The sequence below is a fragment of the Pituophis catenifer genome, unplaced genomic scaffold, assembly GCF_029215685.1.
Source record: "Pituophis catenifer annectens isolate HBS135680 unplaced genomic scaffold, rPitCat1.0.hap2 SCAF_4, whole genome shotgun sequence".
In the NCBI taxonomy this organism is placed as follows: Eukaryota; Metazoa; Chordata; class Lepidosauria; order Squamata; family Colubridae; genus Pituophis; species Pituophis catenifer.
Window position 1 is genome coordinate 72,713,241 of NW_027256884.1, and position 17,895 is coordinate 72,731,135.

Sequence of the window (17,895 nt, forward strand, 5' to 3'; positions counted from 1 at the left end):
AAAATAGGTTGAACCCCTCCTCTCTGTAACAGTCCCTCAAGTATTGGAACACTGCTATTATGTCTCCTCTGGTCCTTGTCTTCACTAGACTAGCCATGCTCAGTTCCTGTAACCGTTCTTCATATGTTTTAGCCTCCAATCCCCTAATCATCTTTGTTGCTCTTCTCTGCGCTCTTTCTAGAGTCTCAACGTCTTTTCTGTAGTGTGACCAAAACTGGATGCAGTATTCTAGGTATAGTCTTACTAAGACTTTATAGAGTGGTATTAGTACCTCATGTGAACTTGATTGAATCCCTCTGTTAATACAATTTAGGATTGCATTCTGCTACAGCCAATTTTGTACAGGTCTTAAAGGCACTAGGCTAGAAAAGCAGAAGACCGAGGTCTAATCCTCCCTAGCCACAAAGACAGTTGGGTGACTTTGGGCCAGTCCCTCTCTCGCAGCCCTAGGAAAAGGGCAATGGCAAACTACTTCTGAAAATGTTGCCACAAAACTTGTCCGGACTTACCCAGATAGTCACCAGGAGTCAACACTGATTTGAAAGAGTGTACAGTACTGTATGTGTGTGTGTGCGTGCACGTATGCACGTGCGCACACACACATGTTCATCTAAAACCATGACACAAATTCTCTTATATTAGGCAGACAAAAATAGACCAAAGAAATATTCTAGATTAATAAAAATGGAAACAATTGGTTTTAACTTCATCCATTTTATTTAACATAGTATATCTAATTGAGAAAAGTTAATTTTTCTTCACTGATCTGAACTGTTGCACAGTAGCTTGCCTCCTCAATTCTCTTGGTAAATCAGAATACTTAATAATGTTCATATGGATTCTGTAAGAGGATTTACAATTTATTTGTAAAACATTCCTTATAATTAGGATTGTCTTTGGTGCCATAGCATCATTTCTTTAACTTACCTATGTGATATCTAATTCTTCAGGAATTTGTAATATGCCAGTGCTTATGGAATGTTAAGCAACCAGATATTCACAGTACTAATAATTAGATTTAAATTAGAAAAATGATGGAATTCTATTCTGCTGTTCTCAATTCCCAAATTAGGTTCTCTAGAGTTTGTCATACTTGTGATTCAAATCCAATTGTACAACTTTAACCTGCTAAATCATATTTGCAAATTCATGACATAATCATTGGAAACATTCTAGTAACAGCTGGTAAATACTTTAAATACTTGAGTCATTAATTCCAATTTGTTTAACAATGGCTGATGTTCAGAATATAAAACAATTGGCAGTGACAATGCACTATATGGAGAAGAGTTTGACATAAAAGGATCCTGATTCAATAAATGTTGGATGCTCCAGTTCAGAAATTTAAGTCAATCCTCTAAAAATACATCTAAAAGTACATTCTGTGCCAACTTTTGTGATCAAAGCTGCAATATTTCTAAAAGCTATTGTTATTAACAATCCATTTCATTTGCCTGTCAGCCTTAACAAATTTTTTATCATGGCTCCAATACCGTCGAAAATGTGATGAAATTCAGTATCACACATAAATGCTGGTGTAGTAACTATCTTGTTGGTATTGTCCACATGCGCTTCGTGAATGGTAGTTAAGGGAATTAACAAGAGTGTGTAACATTGTAAATTAATTTCCTTCTATTAACAAAAATATCTTCCTATAGATGACAATAATTGACCAAATTTATCTTGGTTCAGAAACTGGGCAGGGTTGAAGGTGGTTACCATTTGAATGGAAATACTCGAGGTATAGTTTGGATTGGGAAGACAATAAATAAATATTCTGAAAGAAAGTAGTGGTAAGCCATTCTCACAGTATCTCCATAAGAACTGCATATTAGTCACCAAACATCAAGCTCAACTTCAGGAACAGGTTTTTCATATTTGGGTTGCAAAAACCAAGACAATTAGTAGACAGCAGCAAAGTTGTTAGTAGTAATACGGTTTTTGCAGCCTATATATAGTACCCGTATTGGAAGGGTTGATTTGTTTCGCTCCATGTAATCATAACTAAACATCTAAGTTTTAAACATTTATTAAAAAACCAGCCATGCATTTCACAACTATTTAAAGCACAATAAGGTCTCAACCCTTTATTGCTCCAGTATCCATTTAAGAGCCTGGTAGCTAGGCCGCAAATTAGAGATAGAAATAGAAGTTCCAGCACATCATCTGACATTATCTAGGGTTAAATTAATGCCACTAACCTCTGCAAGAACAGTAATAAGAAAATGAAATATTCTCACACTTTCTGGATTACATCTGAAATGGGTATTCAACTAAGGATGTGTTGATTGAAATATATGTTAAATATAAGTTTTAAAAAGAATATTTTAGAATTTAGGACTTTCCCACCCAAATTCGGGGCATAACCTGGACTGAGCAGACTATATTATTATTTGGAAGTTCATTTTGCCACACTATCAAAATAACCAAGGAGTATAAGATAAAAAACTAGAGAACCCTTGCAAAACCAATACATTTCAGAGAAACACAGTGTTGGAGCATTAAAAGCAAGTGGTTGTAGCTGTCAACTTCAAAGCATCCCTGGCCTGCTCTCGAGTAGCCACAGGCAAGGGGGATGGGAAAACGAACTCTGCAGCTACAGCGAGGCAGCACGTCGGTCAAAATAAAAGTCCATTTCAGCCATATTTCTCAAGGCTGTCTCCAGAGTTACCCACAGTGGCCGGAGGGGAGTGATCTCTACAACCCGCAAAATTGCTTCGTTGGAGAATGTGGGGGGAGGGGGGAAACAGGGTCAGAGCTGGAACGTAAATTATGTGGGGTCAGAGTTGGCTTCACTTGGAACTTGCTGACATGAAGCTCCTAATAAATAACTGGATTTATTTTGAAGCTTGGCTCATGATTTAATTAGGGCATCGGTCGAAACCCTGACAGCAGCTTCTGTCTGATAGGAAAACTGCATTTCATTTTCAGATAACTGCAGGTTAATGTCACATCTGAACTCAAAAGTTGTCAATAACTTTTACAATAGTTTACTGAAATAAGCCAAATTTAAGTTGCACACTTCAACTTTCATGTTTCTTGTGGCTAGGCTAAATAATAAAAGAGGGAAATGGGGAATGTATGATATAACCACAACTGAATGTTACTCTATAATGAAATCAAAAGTCTTCAGATGCTCTCTTTTTTAGGAAGTCAGAAAAAGTTTTAGCAATGTAACTCATACCATTATTGGGAATTTATTGGACAATCCAATAAGGTTCTTCACTTCTGTAATTACAGTTAGAAAACATTTCAGGGAATTGATAACATCTATGGATTTTCTTCCAAACACGTATGTGAGAATGGAATTGTAGCAGAATTAAGAGATTCCTCAATTAAATGGTAACCTGTTAGATGAGAAAACACACCAATGTTTTGAGGGAATTGAGGGACTTTAACTAGTCCAACATCAATTGGAAGCAAACTCTGCAAGCAAGGGGAGCTCAAACAGGTTTCATACCTGCCTAGCTGACAACTTTGTCATCCAAAGGGGGAAGAGGAAATGAAAGGGTCAACTATACTGGACTTAATTCTTACTAATAGAGATGAAATAATTGAGAGAATGAAAGTTGACTATATCATAGTAGAATTCACCATAATGCAGGCACAGGTAACTGAACAAAGTCAGACTAGTGTTTTAGATCTTGAGAGTGTTGACTTCAACAAAGCTAAGAGAATATGAAGGATTCCATGAATAGAAATCTTAGAGGGAAAAACAGTTCAGGATGCTTGGGAAACTCTGAAAAACAAGATAATAAAAGCCCAAACAAAAACAATATCACAGAGAAAGAAAAACAAGAGACTCCAGATGAAACCAGCATGGTTGCACAAAAAGTTCTCTGACAAACTGAGGGTCAAACAGGGCAAAAATAAAAAATGGAAAGGGGCATATAACTAGAACAGACTACCAACAAATAGCTCAAAATCTGCAAGGATAGTGTCAGTAAAGCTAAGGCTCAGAATGAACTAAGACTTGCACCAATGAGCGTTAAGGTTCATTCTCCGAGCTTGTGGGCTGGTTTCCGAATGTTTCATTACCAGGCTAGATAACATCTTCAATGGAGTTTAGGTGAAAAAACTCTGTACCGAAATGTTTGGAAACCAACCCACAAGCTCGGAGAATGAACCTTCACCCTCATTTTACACCTGAGCTACAGATATTAGCCACTGTGATCTGATCTCAGAACTACTGAATGAAAACTGGAACACAGGGGAACAGCCAGAGGAACAAAAATGAGCCAATGTGGTTCCAATCCCCCAAAAGGAGAAAAAAGTGGATCCAGGAAACTATAGACCAATCAGCTTGACTTCATATCTAGGGAAATCCTGGAACAGTTAATCAAGAGTGATCCTCAAAGGAACTATATCTACATGGAGGGAAGCATGCAGTGTGGTACCTCAAGGTTCTGTTTTGGTGCTTTTCAACATCTTCATAAATGATCAAGATGAGAGGACTGAAGGGTGCTTATTAAATTTGCAGGTAACCCTAAACTGGGGGGAATTGCTAACACTAGTAGATTGATTCAAGATTCAGATGGATCTTGACAGACTTGAGCACTGGGTCCTATCCAACAAGATGCAGTTCAGTGGTGAGAAAAGTAAGGTCCTACACTTAGGCAGGAAGAATCAAATGCACACGTAATAGGCAGTACATGGTTCCACAGTAGTGCCAGTGAGAGGGATCTAGGTATTCTGATGGCTGCTTAAGTATGAGTCAGCAGTGTGCTGCAACTGCCAAAAAAGTCAACGCAGTCCTAGGCTGCATCAACAGAGAGATAGCATCAAGATCATGGGAAGGGATCATACTGTTCTACATTGCACTAGTGAGGCTGCACTTGGAATATTGCATCCAGTTATCATCACCATGATACAAAAAAATGTTAAGGCCCTAAAAAGAGTACAAAGAAGAGCAACAAAGATGATAAGGAATCTGGAAATTAAATTGTATGATGAAAAGCTAAGGGACCTAGATATGTTTAGCCTAATGAAGAGAAGACTTAGGTACTCAAATGACAAAAATGTGCAAGAAGCAATGGAGGGAAATCCAACCTGGAACTAAGAAGAATTTTCTTGACAGTGAGAACAATTAATCAATAGAATAGCTTGCCTCCCAGAGTTGTGAGTACTATATTGGTGGAGGTTTTCAAGAAAAGATTGGACAATTATTTGTCCGGGATGGTATAAGGACTCCTATCTTGGGCAGGGGATTGGACTAGAAGACTTCCAAGGTCCCTTCCAGCCTATAATTTTGATTCTATAATTCTGCCTCAAGGTAGTCAAACTAAACATGAAAAGGATATTGTTACGTCTTTAGCACAGTGTTTTCCTCCCATGGCTTTAATGGCCCCAACAGTGCTAGCATGAGGCCACTTCCCACCTTGTTCTTGTTCTTGGCCTACAGTGACTTCAGTGCCAGGTAGAACCTTTGCAGCCAAGACAGGGGAAATACAGCACAACCTAAAAGAGAACCAATACATAATTTACACGCAGAGTTCAACATAAAATGATTATGTACAGTCAAGATTAATAATGGAAAAATATATCTGATATTATAAAATATTCTAGTGATTAGACATTTAGAGATAGCTTTCATTATTGTGCTCCAGTTAAGCATACAGCAGACACATACTATATACTTATGGATAAACCAGGAATTATAGGTTGTGAAACATACCCCAAAAATTCGGTTCGGTTTATCTGCAGATGAACTTATCTATGAGTACATATAGTATAATTTTTAAAATTACCATCTATACTTGTGTTCATTTTTTTCAATATATTCTGAAGGACTTCATTTGTTTTCATCTTTTGTTATCAATATAAATTGGTTTTCAGAATATATTCCATTAAAAAAAATTTAAATTGGCTTACCTTGGATAATTTTGGATACTTTGGAAGTCAATCATATAGCTGGAATGTGGTTCAAGCCTACCTAGTGGAATTAAATTTGGTGGATACATGGCGATTTTGGGATTTAACCCGATATTTTTTTTTAACCATCCACATTTTTGATTTGACTATTTTTTAATATCTCAACCATTAGGTCATTGGGCAGACCACTGTACTATAAATTTTATTTTTTTATCTGACCATATTCCGTAACATTTCTAGGAAAATTTGTTCTAGTGCAGCGGTTCTCAACCTGGGGGTCGCGACCCCTTTGGGGGTCGAATGGCCATTTCACAGGTGTCGCCAAAGCCCTCTCTCGCCTCCCCCCATGCCTTCACTCACCCTCACTCTCTGCTCTGTTGGATCTCCGGCTGTTCGCTTACCCTGCCCACTCCCAATCTATTGCTGCCTCCTGAATCCCAGCTGATAGCTAGAGGAAAAAAAACTGTTTAAATTCTTGCCGCGGGGCTTCAAAGGGCCGCCCTATAGCCAGTGGTGGGATTCTGCCGGTTCTAGGGGGTTCAGCGAGCCGTTTGTTAAATTGCTGGCTTGCCCCACCCCTCCACACCACTATTTATTGCTAATAAATAGTGGTGGGCGAGGGGCGGGCGAGCCAGCAATTTAACAAATGGTTCAGTGTTTTTTTGTAATTTTATTGGCCCGCGGAGCTTCAGCATAGGCTAATTAGCCCTTGGCTTCCGACTCTCAGCTGATTTGCTCTCAGCTGTTTTGCTCAGGGCTCTGCTGCTTGCTGGAGCAATTTTTTTTCCCCTAGCTATGCTGAAAAACGAAACTGAAAGTAAAGCAGGCTGTTGGCTTTGCTGTTGCTGCACCATTGGAAAATTAGGCAGGCAGATTTCTTTTCTTTTTCCTCACCAAAAAAGGTAGGTGCAAACAATGGAAAATTTAGGGAAAAAGAGGACAGTTCAAGATTTTAAAACACAAAAGAAAAAAAAGCTCTATTTAACTAGGGAATTGTAATAATTGAGATACTATTAATTGTATATTGTGTTGAAAGCAGAAATGGTTAAGTTGTGGTTTGGAGGAATATATGGGGGAAATTATTTGGTTTATTATTATTTTTAAATATAATTAATTGATTTGTAAGAAATTGGATTGCATGGAAATAATTGGAATATTCATGTTCATATTGATTAATATACAAAAAGGTAGTTATACAACTAATTGATCTATATTAAAATGTTGAATTTATATTAAACAATTGTAATATTACATAATTAACCAATGTGAGGATGGATATAAAAATAGATGACAATGGGAAGGGGTATAATATAGAAGGGAAAAATTGAATTTGATTAAGATTAGAGATGAGGATGAAGGGTAATATTTGTTTTTTACAAAAATAGATGAGGAATAAATATGGCAAAAAGGAAATATAGAAATTGTAAATTTAATTGAAATGACTAAACACTGTTTAAATTTATGAACCGGCCAAATACTCTGTTCAAAGTGTTGGAAGAAATCTCCTTCTAGGTTCTGCTCCAAGTGGGGAAAAAGACACTGGAAACATGGAGAATGCTTGGAAATATGGTTTAATGGTGGACAGGATCACATGGCTTGAGTTCCTGAACAGAAAAGGGCAGATACAGTAAATCCTCGGGTTTTTATGCTCCCTCTGGCTCTGCATTTCTTGGGGCCCCGAAAGAGTATCCTGATTGGTTGTCAGACTCCCAGGGGGTGGGGGTCTTAGCTAGTCTTGCTGGCTGATGGTCACATGTGCTTCCCAGGTCACATGTGGTCAGTTTCTGCTGCTATTGTGTAGAGGGCTAATCCTATCTTTATTGGATCTTTGGCAATTCCTACTATGGCTCTGCCTGAAGGAGGTAGATCTTTGTTATGTAGAATAGACTGGCCCAGGCCTTAATGGCCCATTGACAAAGGGTGGGGGCAGGAAGATGGGAGCTGCTTCAAAACATGCTTATCCCAGGGAAATATAATATTGTGCCTTTTTCATATTTCCTAAAATATTTCACTCTTCCAGGAAAGGGGTGGGTGCTAACTTCCTACAAAAGAAAATACATTGTATGTTTGTATGTGTGTTTCTAATTATTGTCATTTATTCATATTTGTTCTCTTTTATTCTTTAAAGTTTAACAATTCATTCTTTATCTTAATATCTTTATATTTGTTTGGGGTTGGCTTTCTTCCCTTTCATCTTATTTATTGTACAGCAATCTTTCTCCTCAAACCTACCACCTCTCTCTTTTCTTTCCTTCTTACTTTCTCTTCCTCCCCCTCTTCTTCTCCTCCCTACTTCCTCTTCCTTTCTCCTTCTCCTCCTCTCTTCCTCCCTCTCTTACCCTCACTCCTACTCTAATTTCCCTTCCCTTCCTTCATCCCTCTCTATTGCTGTATCCTTTTATGCATATGGACTACTCAGAGGGCTGAAAAAGTTATTTCTGACTGGTTCTCGCACTTTTGACCAGTCCTCAAACTTATGACTGTCCTCACATTTTACGTTTTTGCCCTATCTTGTCACCATGGTGAAGAGAAGCAGTTGTGAAATGAGTGACATGGTTGTTAAGAATGCTACAATAGGCATAAATGATGACCAGTCATAAGTGCGAGGACCGGTCAAAAGTGCGAGGACCTGTCAGAAATCACTTTTTTCAGCCCTCTGGGTAGTCCTTTTGTGCATATGGACTACTCAGAGGGCTGAAAAAGTTATTTTTGACTGGTCCTCGCACTTTTGACCAGTCCTCGAATTTACGACTGTCCTCACATTTTACGTTTTTGCCCTATCTTGTCACCATGGTGAAGAGAAGCAGTTGTGAAATGAATGACACAATTGTTAAGAATGCTACAATGGGCACAAATGATGACTAGTCATAAGTGCGAGGACCGGTCAAAAGTGCGAGGACCTGTCAGAAATGACTTTTTTCAGCCCTCTGAGTAGTCCCTATACACATAGCCATGGTCACCCGGTCACATGACCAACTAGCCACGCCCACCCGGTCACATGACCTCCAAGCCATGCCCACAAAATAAGCCACACCCACAGAACCGGTAGTAAAAAAAATTAGAACCCACCCCTGGTTGGGGGTCACCACAACATGAGGAACTGTATTAAAGGGTCGCGGCATTAGGAAGGTTGAGAACCACTGTTCTAGTGGTTCAAGATGGCATTTAAATGCTTCATTTATATTTATAAAACAATTAGTTTTTTGTGGTTTTTAAAAATGTAGACAACAACAGCGAGAGAAGGAGATTGCATATATATTTTGCTTTTTGCTTTTATTTTATTTGCTTCCTCATCCCCTTTTTTATATCATAAGTAAAAAGGTTTCAAAAAGAAAAAGAACTGCATCTCAAGCTAAAAGAAAGCTTCGTAAGTTCATTGAAAGGTTTGCTGTATTATACCTAATCAGGATTATGTTTGCACTGGAGAGGGTAGCCATGCAATCTCAAGAAAAGGCACAGCTACTTTAAAGAGCAATAGACTGGTGCTTTTTCTGAATTCCTTTAGTTCTGACATACCTGTTGCCCTTCTAATCTAAAGTACTATTCAGAATCCTTGAAAATTGGCAGCAAACAAGTTTAATGAATTAATTTTAATGAGTAGCTTAAACTAGCCTAATTAGATGACCACCCTGTCCCCCAAAATACTAGCTGTTGACTGTGACTTGCCAAGTGCCTAACCAATCTGGTTTTGCAGTTCTAGGCTTGTAAATTCATTTTACCTAAGAGAATCACCAGTCAGTAATCACCTGACTGAAGGGAGAGCTATGAAGGGCTCTTTGGAAAGGAGTATTTAAATAGGTGACATACCCAATGGGCTTCCCTGATTTGTGGAAGTCTTTCAGCACACGCTCAACGTCTTTGTTAACTTTACAATCTTTCCCATCCACAGAAAATGTAGATCTGCCACAACAAAAGAAATCCATACAATACATTACAGTTCTAAGATACACATCCACACTCAGTAACCTACAAGGTATGAACACTTGAAATTATCATATTTTTTTGTCGTTCATAAATGCAAATACTGTTCCTTTAATGTGGAAATGCTTTTGCCAACAAAAATGTCAGGAATAGCAAACTCAGTCTTTCCACTTCTCCTTTGGGGAAAAAAAAATAGAAGTTGAGAGACAAGGGTTTATCAATACATTATATATTTATATTTCTCCTTTCTATGCTATAATTCCAGGACTCTCCTGTTTCCAAGAATTCAGGAAAGGGAACATTAATTATCCCTTACTTTTATCTTAAAAAGTAGAACTTTGAGATTCTTTCCTTTGTTTTGCTATCTCTGAGACTTTAAACAAGCTTCCACAAGAACCAACAGAAAAATTTTCTTTCCATAATTGCCTTGCTAGGGACAGGATTTGTAACCAATGGGAAGAAAGAGTTTCCCAGAAATGCTCCAAGTAAGAAATGACACAACTGTCAACATCTTATTGGTGTTTATGTTGATGAATGTTAGATGGATGTCAAAGAGGGGAGAAAAGAGAAAGCAACTAAATAAACAGTGATGTGAATGAATGGAGGTAAATAAAATCAAGAGTAGGGCATTACTCTGGTCTAAGTCATCTTACAGCTAACTTAAACTGAATAAAAGTTACGATATGTGTGCTTCAAAGGCAAGCATAACAACAGTCATAAAGCTGTTTTAATGAATTGCATTGCTTTTTTCAGGCTTGCACAGAGCCCCCCCGCCCAAAAAAAAAAAAAAAAAAAGGCACAGCTCTTCTGCTGTGGTTATGCTTCCAGATACTTCAGACTGCTCTTCTAAGTAATTTTAAGTGCATGTACAGAGCTAGTCCACACTAATATTTCCCAAGCTTTGTCCTATAAAGCATTTTTCATATGCCACACCCAGGCCACTACTTAAGATTTCAATAAAGACTGTAAAACCTTCATGCAAAGGAAAAAATTAAATTCTGAAATACTTAATAGATGATTGAATAAATAAATAAGCACAAAACACAAATTAAACAGACAATTAGTTCTTTCTTATATGAGAAACTAACTTTGACTTCAATGTGGAAGCTATCTTGAAAAACAAACATTTTCTTCTCATGCAATACAATAAGTCAACTGTGGCACATTTTAAGGGATTAAAGGTTGTCAACAAAATTGAAATATAGATTTTCAATATGTTTGATACATTAATTACAAGAAATTATACTGCATTAATTACTACAGCTAATATTGTAATCTTTCCTGAAGTAACCACAGTATATTCTCACTCCAATACTAAGACATCTAGAAAGGAGAGCAACTTTTAATTCTGTTGTTCATGATTTGAGAAAGGATATTTAAAAGTACATTTTACTAATTTCAATTCAGGGTTGCGGTCAGAGTTTACACTACGTGCTGTATCATTTAGTCACATCTGATTAGAAAAGTAGTAGTAACATATTGTGGCAACTTACAGAATTAAATACTCACAGATTTTTAGCAGCTCCAAAGCCTCCAGGAAATACTACCGCATCATAGTCTCTTGCAGTAAGTCTAGCCAAGTCGATAATTTTCCCACGAGCAATCCTTGCTGATTCTGTTAAGACGTTTCTTAGGAGAATATAAATATAAATGCTTTTTGGCAGGGGTGAAATGTAAAATTTGCAACTACCGATTCTGTGGGTGTGGCTTGGTGGTGGTGGGGGGAAATGTGACTGGATGGGCATGGCCAACTTTTTTTTTTTTTAAACTTTTCAAAGCGTTTTTTCTAATGCTTTGAAAAGCCTCTGCCAATCAGGCAACTCAGCTGGGATCGTCAGAGAGGCTTTTTAAAAAATGCTTTGAAAAGCCTCTCTGACGATCAGGCAACTCAGCTGGATCGTCAGAGACTTTTCAAAGCATTTTTTAACCACCTCTTCGGCCAAGAGGTTGTAGAAAAAAATGCTTTGAAAAGCCTCTGACGATCCCAGCTGAGCCCCGCGATCATCAGAGGCTTTTTTTTTTTTTTTTTACTTTTAAAAGCATTTTTTCGTCAGAAGAGGTTGTAGAAAAAATGCTTTTAAAAGTTTAAAAAAAAAAAAGCCTCTGATGATCGTGCGGCTCAGCTGGGCATGGTGAGGGGCTGCAGGGATTTTTGCTACCGGTTCTCTGAACCACCCGCTGCCATCGCTACCGGATCGGGCGATCCAGTCCAAACCGGGAGCATTTCACCCCTGCTTTTTGGGCATCAAATTTTAGAGTACTGCTTATCAATAGATTTTTTAAAAAAGAATAGAGTGCCTAATTCTTTCATGTAACAAAAAACTTAAATTATGGTGAAGGAGGAAATGAATGGAATTTTAAGATAATCGCACATTAAGAAGTCTCAATCCCTTCTTCTTAAAAAACTTGATAGTAGTGAAGAAGCTTCTTGAATAAGAAGTGAAATGTCTTCAGGGAAAAAGCAAAGTCCAGTTGCCTTTCGAAAAAGCACCTTTGGAACAACTTGATAGTAACTGCAGAGTTACCAAACCTATTTCATAAGCTATGGCTTATTCTAATGGCTTGATTCCATAACTGTGATCAGAATAAGGGGAAAAAACTTCTGCCTCAAGAGAAAATGTTTCCAGTTACCTAGTGCAATATTTTAAAATTTTAAGCTTTTGAACTCTGGTGTTGAAAAAGATTCTTAAGAATACCAAGAAAACAACAAATAGATGGTTGAACAAATCAACCAGAGTTCTGACTCAAGGCACAAATGATCAAGTTCAAATTAATCTACTTCAGAGACATGAGAAGACCCAGCTTTCTGGAGAAGTCTCTAGTGCTGGAAAAGGTGTAAGAGATAAGGATAACCAGCAGCACAGTTGATAGACTGTTACATTGGTGATGGGGGCACCATTAGGGGAGCTGAAGAACTAGGTTAGGGATAGATCATGGAGAAAATTTAACTATGTGGTCCTAAAAGTCATCAACAACTTGATGGCACATCATTAATCAAGCATGTATTTTAGTAATTCTTACCTCGATTCCTTGTCAACTGGCTGCCCTCTACTGTGATCAACAACATGCATCTGAGAAATATTTGGGGCATACATGTCAACATTGGCTCCTCCTCGGCTCAAATGAACCATTATCCTATATATAAATGTAATAAATTATTATAATTTGTCACATACTCAGCCAGATGTTTAGACTGGATTTATTACTATAATTCATCACATGGTCAGCCAGGGGTTTAGACTGGTTTTGGCATTTTTATCACCTATCAAGTCCTTCCCAAGGGCCTGGGATAGGCAGATATTGATATTTGATGGCGTCAAAGATATCATCACAAGATGCAACATCTTACAAGCAAAACTGCGTTTTGCAATTTACCGATTTTTGTCAATGCGGATGGTGTTCAAGTGGTGCTCCAACTGACATGTTTAACCCTACATTCCAGCTCAGCCTGCCCTTCTCCTACACCAAAGTGTCTATTAATATTGGTACTATCTTTGCTTTGCTCTCTTTTGCCAGTCTTTCTATTCTCCAGTTCTTTCTCTCCTATTCTGCTTTCTCCAGGTATTCCCATATCCACTATCCAGACTTTTTCAGTATTTATTATCATCGAAATATAATAAAGCCAGAATGAGCCTAAATAAATACTTCATTAAATGCAAGTTTAATTTAAAATGAAATGTTATTTTATTTATTAGATTTATATTCCACCCCTCTCATCTAGAGGCTACTAAATACTGATAGAAGGGAGAATGACATTCCAAAATATTCTAATGGAAAGTGACTTAATGCTGAAATGCTGTCTAGATAACTAGATTATCTATCAATCAGCTTTACTTATGGCAATGGAGGTCGTCCTACAATGTTAAAAATACACTTACGCAGAGGCTTCGTGGATTTCAGTGCCATCATAAACACCACAACCAGAAAGAACCTGTAATAAGAAATAAAGATAAAATAAAATAGCCTTTTCTAGATACCTCCTAACCTTGCTAAATTTATTGAACTTCAGATATGTTAGAAGTAGTAGCCTGACACAGCTTGAAGACCACAAAAGGTGATGAATCAACTTAAAAGAGGGAGCAAATATATCTGGAGATAAAATAATACACTCAGTCTTAGTTTATTTGCTTATACAAGTAATATAGATTATTTTATTATACAAAGTACTGTATTTTTCGCACTATAAGATGCACCTGACCATAAGATGCACTCCCGTTTTCGGCCTCCATGCGCCCTGTTTTTTGCCTTCACGAGCCCCATTTTCAGTCTCTGTGTGCCCTGTTTTTGGCCTCCATGCTTCCCATTTTTGGCCTCTGCACATCCCATTTTCAACCTCCACACATCCCATTTTTGGAGGTCAAATATGGGACGCATGGAGGCCAAAAAAGGAGCACATAGAAGCCAAAAAAAGGAGCCTTGGCAGTACAGTGGTCTAAAGCACCCTGTTATTAAGACCAGCTGTCTGCAATTACTGCAGGTTCGAATCTCACCAGGCTCAAGGTTGACTCAGCCTTCCATCCTTTCTAAGGTAGGTAAATTGAGGACCCAGTTGTGGGGGCAATAAGCTGACTTTGTATAAATATACAAAAGGATGAAGGTTATTGCTTAGCGCATTGTAAGCTGCCCTGAGTCTCCGGAGAAGGGTGGCATATAAATCAAATAAAAAAAAAGGGGGGGGGCACACAGAGGCCGAAAATGGGGCACACGGAAGCCAAAACCAGGACACCTGGAGACCAAAAAAGGCCAGCGGGTGGGCGGGAGTTTGGCAATATTCACTCCATAAGACACACAGACATTTCCACCCACTTTTGGGAGACAAAAAAGTGTGTCTTATGGAGTGAAAAATATGGGATACATGAAATATGGGATGGTGGCAGCTTCAAGTACCTGGTTGAAGGAAAGTGGTGTGGTCTGTGGCAAAATCATAGGTTTGTTTTTACAGAAGGCAAATAACTCAGCACAAGATCAAGAAGTCATAGGTAGAAAAGGGGGAAATGTTAGAATGTACTTGTAAAGTGACATGTGCATTCAGACTATAGATACAGATTATAAAAACATTTTTAAAAGCAAAGGGTGGTTTTATATTTCTGCTGCTGGAGTGAAATCACTTGGTTAACATGGAGCGGAAGAACAACACAGCTGTCAAGTCTAGAGATTCCAATCCCGAGACAAGGAGGAAGACCAGGAGAAACCTGGAACAGCTTGAGAGAGCAGACTGTGTTATGTGTATGGAGATCCATGTGCAGGACAGTGAAGCTTTGTGAGTTAAAGGCTTTTTTGGGGAGCAAGACTCAATGGAAAAAACTCACAAGACATTTCTGTATCAATAGTTGAGATAAGGAGAGAAGAAGCTATTATAAATTACAAGCAGAAAGCTAGACTTGAGAGAAAGGAAGTACGATCTCCTACATTGTCTTTTTATACTGTTCTGTATGTGCATAGAAACACATACTGGTTTGTAAATAATATTTCCACTTATATATAATATTGGATCACTGTATTTTATTAGTATAGAAATCATAGCATCCACAATAAAATCCCTCATTTGTTCAAGTACTGGCTATATGTATTATACCAACTTATTCTTAGGAGGTCACAATTCAAACCTGCTGTTAATTTAAGAATATTTCCATTAAATGAAGTAGCATTCATTGATCCTCAAATACTGGTGTAACTTTGCAGTTTTGTATGAAAAGTTCTAATGATTTTAATAATTTCTCCATTTCAAATGGTAATTTTCCTAGAAAAAAAATTGTTATGATACCCAGAAGCAGTTTATATACCACAGAGAAGCAATGAATGAAGCAGTAGGAAAGATTTGATTTCCTTTACTTCATTAATTTGTTATAAGACAATATCTTAAATATTTCTGACATCTACATTCTGATCTCTTATGTCTTATGATAAAGTAGGAGTCCCTAAAATTATGGAAACAGAACAATTAAATGAAATAGCATTCAAAAACAGGACTTATTTCTTGGGACAATATTAGGGGGGGATTAAACCTATTGTAAACCTATTGTAAGTCTTACCTACAATTTTTGCTTGTTTTCTGCTTCGAAAAAAATAAGGCAGAAATTGTGCCATAAATTTTCTACAATAACAGTGGAGGTTTGAAAGCACAATGAAAGCTGTAGGCCAGGGGTATCAAAGTGGTGGGCCAGCTCCATGAAGGGAAAAAACATCGTCAAACGTCACGTGACAGCAACGTGACACCGCGAGTTTGACACCCATGCTCTAGGCTCTTCTAATGTACGTGGATGGTCCCAGGATGTTTAGACCTCTTCTCTTATAAAGAACTGGAGATACAGTTACAATTTAGTAAGAAGTTCAATCAATAATAATGGCTTACTTCTGAACTGATTTGTATACTGTTATACTGCATATGCTCCTTTATGTAATACTGTGTATGTCTACATACATAAAGTGCATCAATAGAGAACAATTAGTTGCTTTTCAAGTATGTGACATCTTGGCCATTCCAGTGCAAGTAATCTGTAGCAATACAAACAAGAGATAGCTTAAAATTCTAATACATTAACATAGCACAATGTTTTGAAGATTTAAATTAACTCCATTAAATATCAATCTTGAAGATGCCAAATAAACTGACTGTACAGGCAGAGAAATTGGAGCAGAAATGCCTTACCATGCTACCCTAGCCCACAAGAGCTCTCCAGATGCTGTAAATCAGCTATAATTTGTAACATAATAGGCCATTTGATTAATCACACTGAATTCTATTGCACTTAATTTTAATCGAGACAAATTTTAATTGAGACAAATTCAGTTTTGTCCCTCCACTCACTTCTTTTGTCTACTTTCTGTAGCCCTAGATGCTGCATAAAGTTGAGAGATAATAAAAAAAATTGTGCACTCTGTGGTTACAGTGCTGGCCTACAATTGGAGGCCTAGGTTTCAGCCGTTAACTTCAATAGGTAATTATGAGCAAGTCACTAACATACCAAATGTCATATAGGTGCTTTAAAAGGCAAATGTGTTTAGATATGGCCTTATACATAAATTACACTCAGAAGTAACTTATAGAGTTACCACTGGGGTCAACTCAGCTTCTGATGATTACAGACACACACACGTTGATCCCAGTGCTAACTGCTAGTTATTTTCGAGTGTAATATATGTGTAAGGTTATATTTAAACTGGTTTGTCTTAAAACACCTATATGAAGTGCCCATTTGGTATGTAATGTTAAAAAATAGTGAATTGAAATATGTGTGTGTGTGTGTGTGTGTGTGTGTACAGTGTACAGTGTACAAAACTTACATAGACAAATATATATATATAGCTTGACACTGCCTTGTGAGAAATCGTGCGACTTCGACCTAGACTAATCCTAGGATTCCTTAATTCCTGTGACTCCCCAACGGCCGAGTCAAGCCAAGGTCGGCCAGATACAGTCATGCAACATACCTGTGTGGAATTTCACTTATCAATTTTTGACGGTACACACACACGCACGCACCCATTTGACTGTCCAATTGCGGCAGACTCCCAGTTTTGGAAAAATGATCGAACGCTGCAGTGTTTGGTTTTGCCGCCGGATTGCAGTCTCTTTTGGTGGCGTCCGAGAAAAGGGAGCGCAGGCCGAGGGAGCGCAGGCTGAGCCCCGCGCCTCAGAGCGTTCTAAAAAGGACCCCTCCCGGCTACGCTTCCTCCTCCTCCTCCTCCTTCTCCTCCCCCTAACAGCCATGAGGCTGCCGCCTTTGCCGCGGAGGCGAACTCACCACAGCCACTTTAGCCCTATGGCGGTGCGCCGAGGAGTGAAAGGGCGAGCTGGAAGCTGGGGCTCCCTTGGAGAGCAACAGCACCGAGGACAGGAGAGGCGAACGGGTGTTCGCGAATTTAGCAGCCCACATCCTGAGTCCGAAGAAACCGAACCGAAGAGGAACTGAAGGCTCCGCTGCCACCGAAGCCTTGTAAGTGACTTTTCCAAAGGCTGAGTCTCAGAAAAGGACGCCGCAGCACCACCTAGAGGTCGGAGGGTTTATTCCATGTTACTGCCTTGTTATTGCTTTAGGTCGTTGCCGAGAGGAGTAGCCTGATGTTTGGTGCTGTCCAAGCTCAGCAAAATGCAACGTAGCG

The 17,895-nt window shown here is 38.4% G+C and overlaps 1 protein-coding gene across 5 annotated transcripts; it reads right to left on the reverse strand.

Moving 5' to 3' along the window:
- Positions 1–698: 698 nt before the first annotated feature.
- Positions 699–17,737, reverse strand: GATD3 (glutamine amidotransferase class 1 domain containing 3). 5 transcript variants are annotated; one of them, XM_070944247.1, is made up of 7 exons: positions 17,538–17,737; positions 13,671–13,723; positions 12,814–12,927; positions 11,302–11,421; positions 9,679–9,771; positions 5,301–5,457; positions 699–1,575 (listed from the first exon to the last, which is right to left on the reverse strand). In XM_070944247.1, the coding sequence occupies exons 1-7, from the start codon at positions 17,667–17,669 to the stop codon at positions 1,447–1,449; spliced, it is 798 nt and encodes a 265-aa protein (XP_070800348.1). In that variant the 5' UTR covers positions 17,670–17,737; the 3' UTR covers positions 699–1,446. The 5 variants fall into 5 exon arrangements, with proteins under 5 accessions (XP_070800348.1, XP_070800352.1, XP_070800351.1 ...); XM_070944251.1 differs by lacking the exon at positions 17,538–17,737 and adding an exon at positions 17,276–17,391; XM_070944250.1 differs by lacking the exon at positions 17,538–17,737 and adding an exon at positions 17,224–17,301.
- Positions 17,738–17,895: the final 158 nt, after the last annotated feature.

Bases quoted from the DNA above. Each gene is read 5' to 3' on its own strand.
- GATD3 (XM_070944247.1), bottom strand. From the start codon at position 17,669: ATGTGGGCTGCTAAATTCGCGAACACCCGTTCGCCTCTCCTGTCCTCG. The intron at 13,724-17,537 runs GTGAGTTCGCCT...TTCTTATTACAG, and splicing joins ATAGGGCTAAAGTGGCTGTG to GTTCTTTCTGGTTGTGGTGT. The intron at 9,772-11,301 runs GTGAGTATTTAA...TTGTTGTGGCAG, and splicing joins TTTGGAGCTGCTAAAAATCT to ATCTACATTTTCTGTGGATG.